At 45.5% G+C, this 14,588-nt stretch overlaps 1 protein-coding gene across 2 annotated transcripts in view; it reads right to left on the reverse strand.

The window, feature by feature from the left end:
- The window catches only part of CRYBG1 (crystallin beta-gamma domain containing 1), a 203,707-nt gene that overhangs the window by 57,062 nt on the left and 132,057 nt on the right, over nucleotides 1–14,588 (reverse strand). For both annotated transcript variants that reach the window (XM_027089410.1, XM_027089415.1), the window contains one exon: nucleotides 664–2,231. In XM_027089410.1, coding sequence (XP_026945211.1) covers nucleotides 664–2,231 — 1,568 coding nt within the window. The remainder of the gene's footprint in view (nucleotides 1–663; nucleotides 2,232–14,588) is intronic.

Raw genomic sequence — 14,588 nt, forward strand, 5'->3', positions numbered from 1 at the left:
TGATCCTTCTAACGTGTCCTTTCATTTATCAAATAGTCTTCCAGTAAAAACACTGATCTTTCTTCATTTCAATAATTGAAAATTACTTTTCGACGTGGTGGCAAAGACATCACAAAACTAACATTATAAAGGGGAACCAAGATACTCGTACTAGAGATTTTTTTGTAAAGCTTTAGGCCAATAATGCACCAAGTTCCATAAAAGGTTCTGTGAATTCTCTTGAACTCAGACACGTCAAAGCTACTGGGTATACTGTACATACTAGTGTTTGCTCCGTTTTCAAATTCATTTGTGTTTTAAGAATGACCCACCCAGGAATGCTGGTGCATATTCTGAATAAAGAATAGAATTAGTTCGTCAAGCCAAGCAGTCTTCTATTATTTATGTAAACACTGAACCTCCAGAGATATCTCACTTTCACATTCATTGAACTTAAAAGGCTTATATTAACAGGAATTAACAACCAACTAAGGTCCCGAATGGGTCATCTTCTTAAACCTTAACTGGGCTAACTAGCCCTTCACTATCTTAATTTCACCACCGAGGAGAAAACCCAGTGCACACAGTTCTTCCACAAATGCAAAGAACCTGCGCCCCTCGGAGCGGCCGCCCAGCCCGTGTGCGGCGACCGCGGCTCGCCAGCCCAACCCCGCAGTTACTTACATGGTCACTGTAGTGGTCACTGTCCACCTGCCCCCACCGAAATGGTTCCTGGGCTTCAAGCCGTCGGCGTCAGAACCTCCGACCGATCTGCCCAGCTCTTTGCTTCGACTTCCCTCTCCCCGGCCGTCGAAGAGGTTGGGGAGCGGCCCCCTCTTGGGCTTGGGCTTGATCTCGGGCGGCAGCGAGCTGCTCTTGACCATAAGCTTGCGGTGGATGACCCGGGCCGCCTCCTCCCCGCTCTCCTTGGCGGCCGGGCCGGGGCCGGACGCCCTCCTGAGAAGAGAGTCCTTGGCCGGAGCCCGCGGGCCGCCGGCGGGTGAGGTGGGCACGGCCTCCGGAACGTGGCTCCGGCCCCTCCTCTTGGCGGGGGACGAGGCGGGCGGCGGCTGTTTGCTCCGCTCGGACTCCCCTAGCGGCTGCCCTTTGGGGTCGGGGCTGGGCTTGGACTCTAGGCCGGAAACAGAGGCAACGCCCCCGTCGGGGGCCGCTGGAGGAGATTTCACTTTCTTTTCAGCAGAGCCGTTTTCGGCGGCTGCGTTTGGCGCGGCCGCGTTTGGCGCCACCTCGTTGTCGAAGACCGCGTCATTCCGGGGCTCAAAGTCAGGCGGCAGCGGGTCAGCACCGGGGGAGTCGGTGGATTTCTGCGACCTCCTCCGCCTCCCCGACCTTCGGCCACTCGACCTCTTCTCCATATCTTCGCAATCGCCGCAATCTTCAGCCCCGGGACTGATCACGACCGGCTCGTCCACCCGCGCCACCTCAGTCTTACTCAAGTAGATGTCCAGAGTCAACACTTTGGCGGGGTGGGCGCGCTCGCGGGGCCGACAGTCTCGCCCTGGGGGGTCGGCTTTGCTGTTTCCCGGCGCCGAACCCGTCTGGTTCTCTGCGCCCTCAGCGGGACGGTTGCCCGCAGGAGCCGATGCGTCCTTGGGGGGCTGGCTCGGCGCGTCTTGGTGCTCCGGAGAGCCTCCTTGGGCACACAAGCGGGCGGCCCTGTCGGCCGACTGCTCCCCGGCGGGCGAGCCCGGCACGCCCCTCGCTCCCCGAGCTGGCTCCTGCTCGCGGCCAGCGCCGGGCGAAGCGTTCTCCTGCCCGGAGGAATTCCCTAGTGAGGAGTGCAGCTGCTTGGCAGCGGTGGTGGCATCTGGGAAAGTCTCTCTCTCTGCCTCCAGAGGTTCTAATTGGGGTGAATCACTTTCATGGCCCTGCTGCACAGCCGCCTCCGCTGCATGGCTGCCCGAGCCAGGTGACCGCTCGGCGTCCGGGGGGGCCGCCTGGACGCAGCCCTCGGGGCGCTGGCCCTCCAGCTCCTGGCACTTTTCCTGGGGGGAGCCCTCCTCACACGTGTCTGTCTGCTTTCGTTGGCTGCCCTGAAGTTGACTCTTCTCAGTCTCTGTTTCGGGGAGTTTGGAAGAGGTTACTTCTTTGGGAGAGACTGATACGGCATTTGAGCTGGTGGGACTCTCTAACCCGTTTCTGGTGTTCCTTCTCCTTCCTGCCGTGAACAGAGTGCCGAGTTTTCCCAAAACTGGTTTCCTTTTGTTCTCTTCTGGTGGTTGTGCGCTGGACTGAAAAATAAAAGGGGATGGGGAAAGAGAGAACCTGAGAATCCGGTTTTTTCTTTTAGTAGTTAAGTATATTATGGAACTACAAGCCAAAATGATAATAGGCCAGAGTTTCTAACTGAAAACGAGATTTGTGTTTGGGAATTCATTCCAACAAAATAAACTCTTATTTTATCTTTTGAATTTTTCTCAAACACCATCTATGCTTGGCGCTACTGAAGAGTAACATTAACTACAGAAAGAAAATTATTAAAGAAAATTCGGAAGGTCCAAATAATCACTCAAGCAAAATAAACAACTCCTAGGCCTTGCTACGTTTTGCTTTTTACCTCCTTCCTCTGTAAAGATGCAATTGCAAAACATCCATGCGTGACTACAGGGCAGCAGTAACCATACTAAAGGCGGAATTTTTTCTGAAATGCCGCCTTTTCTTTTTGTAGGCGGAAAGGAGTACGAGGAAGAACAGCCTTCTCCAGAACTGAAGGAAACCACTTGGGTTCAACGTGACTGCAAACGAAAAACCTTGAGAAAACGAGAATTCGAGCCCCTGGGCGTGCCCTTCACCAAGCCCGAGGTTCTCGGCACGCCAGGCAGCGCGCGTCCAATGGGAGAAGCACGTGGGCATCAAACGCCCGCTAGTCCTCATGGAACACAGCTGACCCCTGCCGAGCTCACCCGAGAGGGTCTTCTCCGCGGGTAGTTCCGGGGAGTGTCAGTAGGTCGAGCACCTGCGGCAGGGAGGGCGAAGGTGCTGGGCGACCGCCTTCGCAGGTCCCCACCCCCCGACCCCACCCGGATCTGGCCGGGGCTGACGGAAGGGCGCGGGGCTCTCCCAAGCCGACCTCGGCCGGGGTTCGGTCCCTCACCACCCCGCTGGGCTCCGGCTGCGCACCGGGGCGGGGGGGAAACCCCAGGGGCGGACCCACCCATGGGAGGGGCCCTGGCCGCCGGCGACGAGCAGCAGGGGTGCCGGTAAGGGGAGAAACCTGCGCCTGTTACAAAGCCTGCGGCAAAACGGCCGGCACCTGGCGCCCGCGCGGGAAGCCAGGAGGGCGCTCAGAACAAATCAATTAAAGCAAATCGGCCAATGGGCGCCGTGGCGCGCCGGGAGCCGGTACGCGAGGTGCCCGGGCGGGCAGAAAGAGGAGGAGGCCCGCCTGCGGGAGGAGGGAGCGCGAGCGGCGAGTCCAGACAAGCTCCTAGCGGAGGGAAGCCTATTCCCGGTAACGAGCCGACGGCAACCCAGACCACACGTGTGGCTACAATAACTTAAGAATTACCTCTTCCACCTAAAACCCGAGAGCTACCTTTCTCGGAAGGGCAGTTTTTACAATATTGACTGCTTACAGAGGGGTTCCTGAATCACTCTTTAAAGCGGCTTCATTTCATTTGAATTATATGCAGCCAGTGGACGTGGGAGATGGTGGGAAATAGGAAAGACTGTAAGATAAAGCATGGAAGTAGCAGGGTCCACAAGCATTTACTGAGACAGTCCTGGCACTGTAACATCATGTCATTCTGCAACAGCCCCGTGAGGTGCTTGTCACCCAACATTAGAAATAAGGAAAGCAAAGCTCAGAGCAGAGAGACTTAAGGTGTGTTAGGGGTGGGGGCAATAAAGTCAGGATCCAAACCCAGGTCCTCAGCTTCCAGTCCGAGCACCCCCAACTCCCCACTGAGGACATGGCAGTGCAGTGGGCACCCCTGAGCCAGAGTCAGCCCAGAGGAGTAGACTGCAGGCCACACTTCCCCCAGAATCGGCTCCTGAGGAAATGCTCCTGAATCAGATTTACTGACAAACTCCAGAGGTGATTCTTCGCGCTTGAGAAGGCCCTGGTGGGAGCTTTGGAACTAGACAGCTGCATGAGGAGAGGGACAAAAGAACGTTGCAGCCACTGGGAGCTTTTGTGACTGAGTTGATACGCTTCTAAAATTTAACCAGATTTTGATTAATAATTATTCAGTGGTTATATAAATAATATAGGAAGAATTCACTGTGTAATTTAAGAAAAAATACATTAAAATATTCCAGTCTCCTAAGGAATATATTTGGACTCTTTCACTATGAGTCAAAGGTATTACATGGTTTTGAAACGTAATAATTCCTTAGGCACTAGACTTACTAAGTGATTTACATAGATTCTCATCAGAGACAGCCCTGAAGATAGGTAGTGTTTTTATGCTCATTTGCCAAGGTTCCTTATCCTTGCTCAAGGTCCCACAGCCAGTAGTCTCTCTAACTCCGGAAATGGAGCTCTTTGTCTCTGCTGCCTCAACAGGCCTTCAAACATATCCTAAAGAAGTAGCCAGGAATAGGTTTGAGTCTTATTGGCTCAATTCTAGACCATGTCCAAAAAAAACTAGTGTACATGTTATCCCGTCCTGCCAATGATGTTGCAATCCATTTTTCCCATGCGGTTGAAAGGCGTCTGATCAGCCGTCTTCTCTGCTCAGTACAGGTTTTTGTTTTTCATTTTTGGCTATAGCTGCTTTTTACAGAACCGGTTGTTCTTTGTAACTTGACCTCATCAACTACTTGACTCCTTCTCCCCCCAGAGGGGCAACCAGTTTGTCACCTGCCAAGCTGCTCTGTCTGTTGAACTTACTAGAATTCCAGACTTTTGTTTAGATGTGAATGTTCACAGCAGCTTCATTCATAATAATCAAAAACTGGAAACTGAAATGTCCCATCAGCTGGTGAATGGATCCAACAGTGGTACACCCATACAACAGAATGCTACTCAGCGATAAAAAGGACCGAACTTCTAAAACATGTAATGACATGGATGAATCTCACAAGCATTATGCTAACTGGAAGAAGCCAGACTCAAAAGGTATTGCATGGTTCAATTTAGATGACATTCTAGGCAATGCAAATCCAATCTATAATCGTAGAAAGTAAATCAAAGGTTGCCTGAGTGCGGGGTGGGCAAGGAGGTGTGACTGGAAACAGGCACAAAGGAACTTTGGGGGATAAAGGCAGTGTTCCAGATCTTGATTGTGGTGATGGTTACACATGTGTACATATCTTTCAAAACTCATCAAACTGTACACTTAAAATGGGGACAATTTTTATATGTAAATTATCTTAATAAAGTTGATTTAAAAATAAAGGTTTTCCCTGGGAAGTAAAGAGCAGAAACACAATCCATCTGGCTCAGGTGCCCATTTCATAGTTCTTAGTCAATGGGGGCCTCAAGTTGTTTCAAAGGCTACTTCCTCATTTACAGGGGAATGCAGTCTTCCCCCAAGGGGTCCGGGCCCTGCATCTCCAGCATCAGATCTCTGTGTAGGATCTCTGAGAGTTCAGAGTTCAGAGTGCACCATTCCTCCTGAGTAAAGTTCACAGTCACATCTTTGAGGAACACCCCTTCTAAAACAGGACACGTTTCTTTTCAGCCAGGGATTATTTCATTACAGTGTTCATGGAGGAAGGATGAATATAGTAGATGGAAAACAAAAATGAGATGGCCTGGGAGTTGTCTAGAGAGTAGGCATCTCCTTAAGTAGGAGCCTTTGCACCTAGAGTCCTAAACCTAGAATGGGAGACCAAAGACCCAGGACCTTCCCCCTCGACCTTGATGATCATCTGTTAGGAAGGGGAGTGTTCTGCACAGAGGCCATGGGGGCCCATCAGTCTTCTTCCTGCTCCCCCAGGCTACTCCTCAGGCTCTTCTGGTGTGGTCAGGGTCCTGAGAGTTCTCAGGCTGGGTGTTCTCGGACTATAGCACAGCCATGCAAACCCGGGACCTCCTTTGTAGTTAGCTTTTTCCCCTGTCCTTTCTGCCCACCTCACTGTGCAGAAACCTGCACCTGGAATCCTCCTGTCACCCATGCCCTACTGAGATAAGCGTAATCCACAATAGGACAATGTTAGAAATGGTCCATGGGTTGTGTGCTGGGATTCGTTTTAGTGTTCTTGTTGTCAAACATTACATGTGGCTCATGAGGGGCCGTGTGCAAGTATCTATAACAAGACCACAGTCCAGCAGTGTGTAGAGGCCCAGGCAGTACTGGCTGCAGTGCTGTTCTCTGATTCTCAACCTTCTTGGTATGGTAGCACCTACTATCAACAGCGGCCACTAGATAAAAGCTACCTTGTACTGTTATAAATAATTTCAGAGATCTCTACTATCTGCTCACTGGTGGGGAACAAAAGGTCAGGAAATACAGGATAAACTGTTAGTATACCAAAATGTTTGGATATACAGGCAAAATAGTTTATTGCTTTTTAAAGATTACCTTGAAGTTGTTGCTTTAAATTTAGAAGTGCTTCACCTAAATCATGTTTGGAGGTTGAAGGAAAATACGTTGAGCATATTATTTGAAAATGTAACTAACAAACTGTTTAAAAATAAATCTTTCATATATTTCCCATCTTTTCCTTGCACAGTGGAATATAAGCCCCTTAAGAGCAAGAAAATTGACCAATCTGTATTCCCAGCACCTAGCACAGGGACTTACAGTAGAGGTGGACATAAATTATTTGATGCTACTAAAAAATTAGTAACATCCCCACTCCCTTCCAAAGGGAGTCATCAGCACTCTTGCAGACAACTATAAACATGGTTAGTTCTAAACAAAACAAAAACAGAATGGAAATCTTTTCTGCACAAGACTTAGTGTGGTTGCAAGCATCCTACTCAATGGTGAAAAACTGAAAGCATTTCCAACTAAGATCAGGAACAAGACAAGGATGTCCACTATCGCCACTCTTATTCAACATAGTTTTGGAGTCCTAGCCACAGCAATCAGAGAAGAAAAAGAAATAAAAGGAACACAAATTGAAAAAGAAGAAGTAAAATGGTCACTGTTTGCTGATGAAATGATACTATACATAGAAAATCCTAAAGATGCCACCAGAAAACTACTAGAACTAATCAATGAATTCAGTAAGGTTGCAGGATACAAAATTAATGCACAGAAATCTCTGGCATTCCTATATACCAACAACGAAAAATCAGAAAGAGAAATTAAGGAAACACTCCCATTTACCACTGCAACAAAAAGAATAAAATACCAGGCTTCCCTGGTGGCGCAATGGTTGAGAGTTCGCCTGCCGATGCAGGGGACACGGGTTCGTGCCCTGGTCTCGGAGGATCCCACATGCCGCGGAGCGGCTAGGCCTGTGAGCCATGGCTGCTGAGCCTGCGTGTCCGGAGCCTGTGCTCTGCAACAGGAGAGGCCACAACAGTGAGAGGCCTGCATACCGCAAAAAAAACAAAAAAAACAAAAAACCTCCAAATGGATTAAAGACTTAAATGTAAGACCAGACACTATAAAACTCTTAGAGGAAAACATAGGAAAAACACACTTTGACATAAACCACATCAAGATCTTTTTTGACCAACCTCCTAGAGTAACAGAAGTAAAAACAAAAATAAACAAATGGGACTTAATTAAACTTAAAAGCTTTTGCACAGCAAAGGAAACCATAAACATGACAAAAAGACAACCCTCAGAATGGGAGAAAATATTTGCAAATGAAACAGACAAAGGATTAATCTCCAAAATATACAAACAGCTCAGGGAGCTCAATATCAAGAAAACAAATAATCCAGTTAAAATATGGGCAGAAGACCTAAATAGACATTTCACCAAGGAAGACATACAGATGGCCAAGAGGCACATGAAAAGACGCTCAACGTCACTAATTATTAGAGAAATGCAAATCAAAACTACAATGAGGTATCACCTCACGCAGGTCAGAATGGCCATTATCAAAAATCTAGAAACAATAAATGCTAGAAAGGGTGTGGTGAAAAGGAAACCCTCCTGCACTGCTGGTGGGAATGTAAATTGATACAACCACTATGGAAAACAGTATGGAGGTTCCTTAAAGAAGTAAAAATAGAACTACCATATGACACAGCAATCCCACTACTGGGCATATATCCTGAGAAAACCATAATTCAAAAAGAGACATGTACCACAATGTTCATTGCAGCACTATTTACAATAGCCAGGACATGGAACCAACCTAAATGTCCACTGACAGATGAATGGATAAAGAAGATGTGGCACATATATACAATGGAATATTACTCAGCCATAAAAAGAAACGAAATTGAGTTATTTGTAGTGAGGTGGATGGACCTAGAGTCTGTCATACAGAGTGAAGTAAGTCAGAAAGAGAAAAACAAATACCGTATGCTAACACATATATATGGAATCTAAAAAACAAAAAAAAATGGTACTGATGAACCTACTTGCAGGGCAGGAATAAAGAGGCAGACATAGAGAATGGACTTGATGACATGGGGTGGGAGGGTGAAGCTGGGGCGAAGTGAGAGTAGCATGGACATATATACACTACAGTATGTAAAATAGTTGGCTGGTGGGAAGCAGCAACATAGCACAGGGAGATTGGCTCCGTGCTTTGCCATGACCTAGAGGGGTGGGAGGGAGGCTCAAGAGGGAGGGGATAAGGGGACATGTGTATGCATATGGCTGATTCACTTTGTTGTGCAACAGAAACTAACACAGTATTGTGAAGCAATTATACTCCAATAAAGATCTATTAAAAAAAAAAAGACTTAGTGTGGTCAAGAATTTGCAGCTCTCTTCTGCCCATGTGAGGATTCTGCACGGCGATGCAGCTGCTGGCACACAAACTTGGATTTCTTCAGGTTTACTGCTGGTTCCCAGCCTGAGTCTCACTTGAGAAAGCAGATCAAGATCTTTTACATGTATTCACATGTGCCTCCTGCTAAAATGTGGTCAGTGATGTACAAAAGTAACTCTTTTTTTTTAAACACTTGTGATTCCCTGTGAGCTCACTATGGACTGAGATTTGTAATAGGCATTTAAAATGATCTACTGTCCTCTTCATCAATCTATCTTTTTGGTATTGCTTGTGCTAATATATATGGCCCACTCTAAATAATACAACATACATGCACACAAAATGCAAAAGAAGAAATGTTCACATAAATACACCTTGACCTATTAAACACTGAAACTTTTCATTTTAACTTTTCAAGTATTTTTTTTCATATGTTATCAAGTTCCCTCCCTCAGAGTATACTAAATATAATTTAGCTATGGCTTAATGATTCTGGAGACAGAACTATTTACATTTGTGCTATAATAATGATTTCTTCCACGGCTGTTACAATGAGTATAGACTAAGGTTTGCACTAAATGACCCACAGACTATAATACTGTTTAATCATAAGCAGGCCTCTTACAAAGAGGCACAGGAAATTACTGCATTCAACCAGTTTTGATCTATGTACAATTTCATATGGTGCAACCAACAGTACGTTGCATCAGACCTTCAGAGCCTCTCTCCACTCCACTGCTCCCCTGTCTCTCGGGGTGGGATGCTTGCCCCTGTGCTGTTTTCAATATCTGTCAGCATCCCACTGCCCACCCCATCTCTGCTGCTCACCATTGTTCTCTCTTTTTTTTTTAAATCTCTGTCCTTTCCATTTCATGTGACACATACTTCTCTACTTACAACCTCAATGTTTGTTTTGTTTCTAATGTTGTCACTTCAAACCAAATGGCAATCATATCCTGTTGATAGAATTATAGGTATACTATCATGTAAAAGGATAGGAGCAGACTTTTTTTTTAAACTGTCAGGTTTAACAGCATCCTGAAAAAGAGGCATTATTGAATATGAAAGCCATAATTTAGGAAATAGTTGTATGTTCGTTATTCCAAAAGTATTCCCCACCCTTTCGGAGGGTTTGAAGAAGTAAAGAGTTTCTTTTAAAAAGTAGACTCCCAGTTCCAGCTAAGGATTGTCTTTAGGTCATTTACTGTTTGAAAGAAGCAGAGTGAAAGCTAATTGTTTAAAGCCACTGACACTTGATCAATTAGAAAGGAAGGTAAGATCATAGAATGTTTGAATTGTAGGGTCGTTTACTCGTTCATGCCGCTAATAATTATTGAGAGTCTGCTTTGTGTCAGATTTTCTTCTTACCTTAAAGAAGCAAACTGTGGCCCAAAGCATCAGATAATTTTCCTAAGACACAAGTTGGGCTTTCTAAAAGTTAGCTCAGTAAATTTTCCCATTTGAACTTATAGTATATCATTAGGAAAATAAGATTTCGTTTACTAGAATATGACTTTCATACCACTTTTATGTACGTACTGACTATATAGAGTATGTTACACCTGTGTGGCATGCTTCCTCCTGAGCCTTGCAATATAATAATGGCCGGGATTGAGCTCTCACTTATGATGGAGTGCTGGCTGTAGAATCAGGTAACTCTGTAAACAGTGGGCACTTCTGTTTGCTCACCCTTTGTCACCCTTCTCTGTGCCCCAGGCCCTTGACCATGAGGAACAGAGAAACAGACTCCCTTACCTTTTGGCTTTGATAGGTTCAACCAGTAGAAGACACTGACAGGAAATCAAAGGGAGGGACTAAAGTGAGGTCAAGGTAATTCCTTCCCACCCCTCTCTTTCCTTGTTAGGCTCTGGGTTGGGTGTGGTCCAGCATGACCATAGCATCGGTCATAGCACCACGCCTGCAGCTACACTTCTGTCGCCACGTCCCAGTAATTGCTTCTTCTCTCACTCCTCCAGGCCCTAGATGGAAAGGGTCTCAGTGGTGATGGCCTGGCAGTGTTTCACTATCCTTTGCTTGGGGTGGAACCAAGATTTTTGTTTTTTTTGTTTTTTTATTTTTGGCTGCCTTGGGTCTTCGTTGCTGCGCGCGGGCTTTCTCGAGTTGCAGCAAGCGGGGGCTACTCTTCGTTGCGGTGCGCGGGCTTCCAATTGTGGTGGCTTCTCTTGTTGTGGAGCATGGGCTCTAGGCACGCAGGCTTCAGTAGTTGTGGCACGCAGGCTCAGTAGTTGTGGCTTGCGGGCTCTAGAGCACAGGCTCCATAGTTGTGGCACACAGGCTTAGTTGCTCCACAGCATGTGGGATCTTCCCGGACCAGGGCTCGAACCCATGTCACCTGCATTGGCAGGCGGATTCTTAACCACTGCACTACCAGGGAAGCCCCTGGAACCAGGTTTTGTGGGGCATGAAGCATATATAATTTTGAGAGCTTTCTTTAAGAAGACAACAACATAATATTAGATTACAGATTTAGGGACAGAGCCTGGGAAGAGGCCTTGTAAAGGAAGAAATCGTGAAGCTTAAGCTTCTTTTGCCTCTTGTGGTTTCCTTAACACTTTGCCCATGCTTTGTACATAGCCCCTCTTACTTAACTCAATCATCCAAGTTGACTGCGCCCTTTCCCATGCTGGGATCCTGATTGGAATTTACTATGTGCTCAATCATGGGTAACAGATAACTCACAATGTTCCTCTCCGTGTAAACTGAACAGTTTCCCCCAACATTTTTTTTTCTCTATCACACTGAATTAATTTGCTTTACAGTAGAGATGTAAATATAATCCTAATTTGGTGAATAATTTTTTCCCATGTATAATGTGTAAAGTACAGGAGATATGGGGATTTGACATGGATAGCGAATATTTCTTACTACCTCCTGGATTGTGGGCATATTTTGATAAGTACATATTCAAATCACTAGCTAGCTAGCTAGCTCCTAGTTGGAGTAAAGCAGCTTAGCCAAACTGGAAAACGAAAATGTGCTCATTGTCAAATTAGTTCCTTTTTTATTGACTCAGAACAAAAAAAGCATGTCCTTTATATATTTTAAAAAAGAATGACGGGGGCTCCCCTGGTGGCGCAGTGGTTGAGAGTCCGCCTGCCGATGCAGGGGACACGGGTTCGTGCCCCGGTCCGGGAGGATTCCACATGCCGCGGAGCGGCTGGGCCCGTGAGCTATGGCCGCTGAGCCTGCGCATCCGGAGCCTGTGCTCTGCAACGGGAGAGGCCGGCACAGTGAGAGGCCCACGTACCGCAAAAAAAAAAAAAAAAAAAAAAAAAAAAGAATGACGGGTCTTCCCTGGTGGCGCGGTGGTTGAGAATCTGCCTGCCAATGCAGGGCACACGGGTTTGAGCCCTGGTCTGGGAAGATCCCACATGCCGCGGAGCAACTGGGCCCGTGAGCCACAACTACTGAGCCTGCGCGTCTGGAGCCTGTGCTCTGCCAACAAGAGAGGCCGAGATAGTGAGAGGCCCGTGCACCGCGATGAAGAGTGGCCCCCGCTCGCCGCAACTAGAGAAAGCCCTCGCACAGAAACGAAGACCCGACACAGCCAAAAATAAATAAATAAATTTATATTAAAAAAAAAAGAACGACTTGTACAATAACTCAGGCCAAAGATCAAGAATAAGTACTTTAAAACACTAGAAAACCATCAGCGCATTGCCGAATCCAAGCGCTCAAGTCCCAAGGATTAACTTCCAGTTAGGTCATCCATATGTAGATGATGTGATGAGACGGATAGGGATATTGGGGAGATGAGGGTGAAGCAGCCCAAGAGAGACTGACACAGCATGCCTGTCTCCACCAGGCACAGCTGGCAACCAAGTCCACTAAGGGGACCAGGATGAGAGAAGGAACTCGGAGGTAGCAGCTCTGTAAAGAATGAAGAAGCCTCTCCAACACAGCACTGTCAACTCCAGGCTCCCTCTGAGACTTCTAGTGACCTTGACACCTCATAACTTGAGGTTAGTGTACCCACAGTTAAAAGTATGGCAGAAAATGGTGGAGTTTTCCCCTAGAAAATGAATTTATTTCTTTATCTTTCCAATTAATATATACTTCCCAGAAATATCTCCGTTTTCTGCAATTTCTAGTGAGAATTATTGACTTCCTGGCAATTCATTTCAAATTAAAAAGGAAAATGCAGGCTTTCATGGAGAGAACTCAGGAATACTACTAAATAGGGATCAAATAATTTGTCCTCTCAAAAATTCCTCTTCTGTCCTCGAGGGTATTGAGAAATTCACGTGAAATGATATATGTGAACATGCTTTGAAAAGCACAAAGTACCTAAGACGGTGATGGCTGGCATAATTCACAGTCTGATATTCTGCTGATGTTTCATAACCCAAGTTGACGCTGACTAAATAACAGGATTAATTTATGATTCTTGGTGAGATAGAGATGAACATAGAATATGATAGACATGCAGAACTTGGCATGTCATTGCTCATGAGCACTCATCTTCAATGTGTCATGACTAGAATAAAGAAAAACTGAAGTCTACCCTTCCTCGTAAACATTATCTTTTCCAGATCATAATGTATAGAAGATACGCAACTAGATAGAATGAACACCTCTGGATCACCCTATGTAAAAAAAGCACCTCACTTTCTATAACCTTATGCTCCTTTATTTTTCTTCATAGCACTTATTACCTGAACTGAAAATACTTAATATTTATTTGTATACTTTGTTGTCTGTCGTTCCTCATAGAATGTAAGCTTCATGAGAATAAGAATGTAGTTTTGTTCACCACTATGTCCCTATTCCTTCCTCAATGTGTGGCACCAATAGGCACTGCATAAATATTTATCAAAAGAACACATCAACCATATTTTCCAGAAATCTCTCAGTCTCCCACAGACAAGAGCCAGACAACATTGTGTAATGGTTCAGCCAGTAGTCTGGGGGCAATGAATTATGACTGAGGCCCTCAGTGAACATTCTCAGACAGGAACAAAGGCCTGTCTCTAGCCTTGGCCCACTTCTCAAATGATTCCCTTAAAATCCAGTTTCTGAAATGCTCACCCTCTGGATTGTTTGAGCATCAAATGAGATGTCTGTGAAACACCTAGCACAGTCTCTGGGGAAGAGATAGGGAATGGGAAAGGAAACCTTAAAATATATATATACATATTCATATTTGAAAGGCAGACTATATAAACAAGTATAATGAAGAAAATATAAATTGTCCTTTATCTTTTCTATCCCCAAATACCACTATTAACTATTTTTTCTTTCTGGCTTTTTATCAGGGCATTGTATAATAGCATTTTGTACCTGCTTTTTGGTATATTATTCTTTCACTGAATTCATGCCAATAAATACATTTCTATTACAATATTTTAATGGTTGCATTAAATTCTACCATGTCAGTGTACCACAATGCCTACAGTTTATGTTATTTTCAATGCCTTGCAGACTACAGAAACTATATTTGTACCTTATCTCTACACACATCCTTAATTATTCCCACAGGATATGTTCCTAATTAGTAGTGAAGGGAATGAAAAGGAAAACCACAATGAGATATCTTTACACATCCATCAGATTGGAAAATAATTAAAAAGAGCAATGATTCCAAATGTAAGAGAGGCTGTGAAGCAATAGGAACGCTCACATACTGGTGAGGGGAGTGTAAATTGGAACCACTGCTTTGGAAAACACTTTGGCATTATTGAATAGAACAGAAGATATGCATACCCTATGAGCATAGCAGCATATTCCCTAGAGTAGCAGTCCTCAAAATTTTGGTTTCAGAATTCCTTGACACC

This window comes from Aethalodelphis obliquidens, unplaced genomic scaffold (genome assembly GCF_003676395.1).
Source record: "Aethalodelphis obliquidens isolate GAN/ISIS:26980383/991018 unplaced genomic scaffold, ASM367639v1 scaffold3, whole genome shotgun sequence".
In the NCBI taxonomy this organism is placed as follows: Eukaryota; Metazoa; Chordata; class Mammalia; order Artiodactyla; family Delphinidae; genus Aethalodelphis; species Aethalodelphis obliquidens.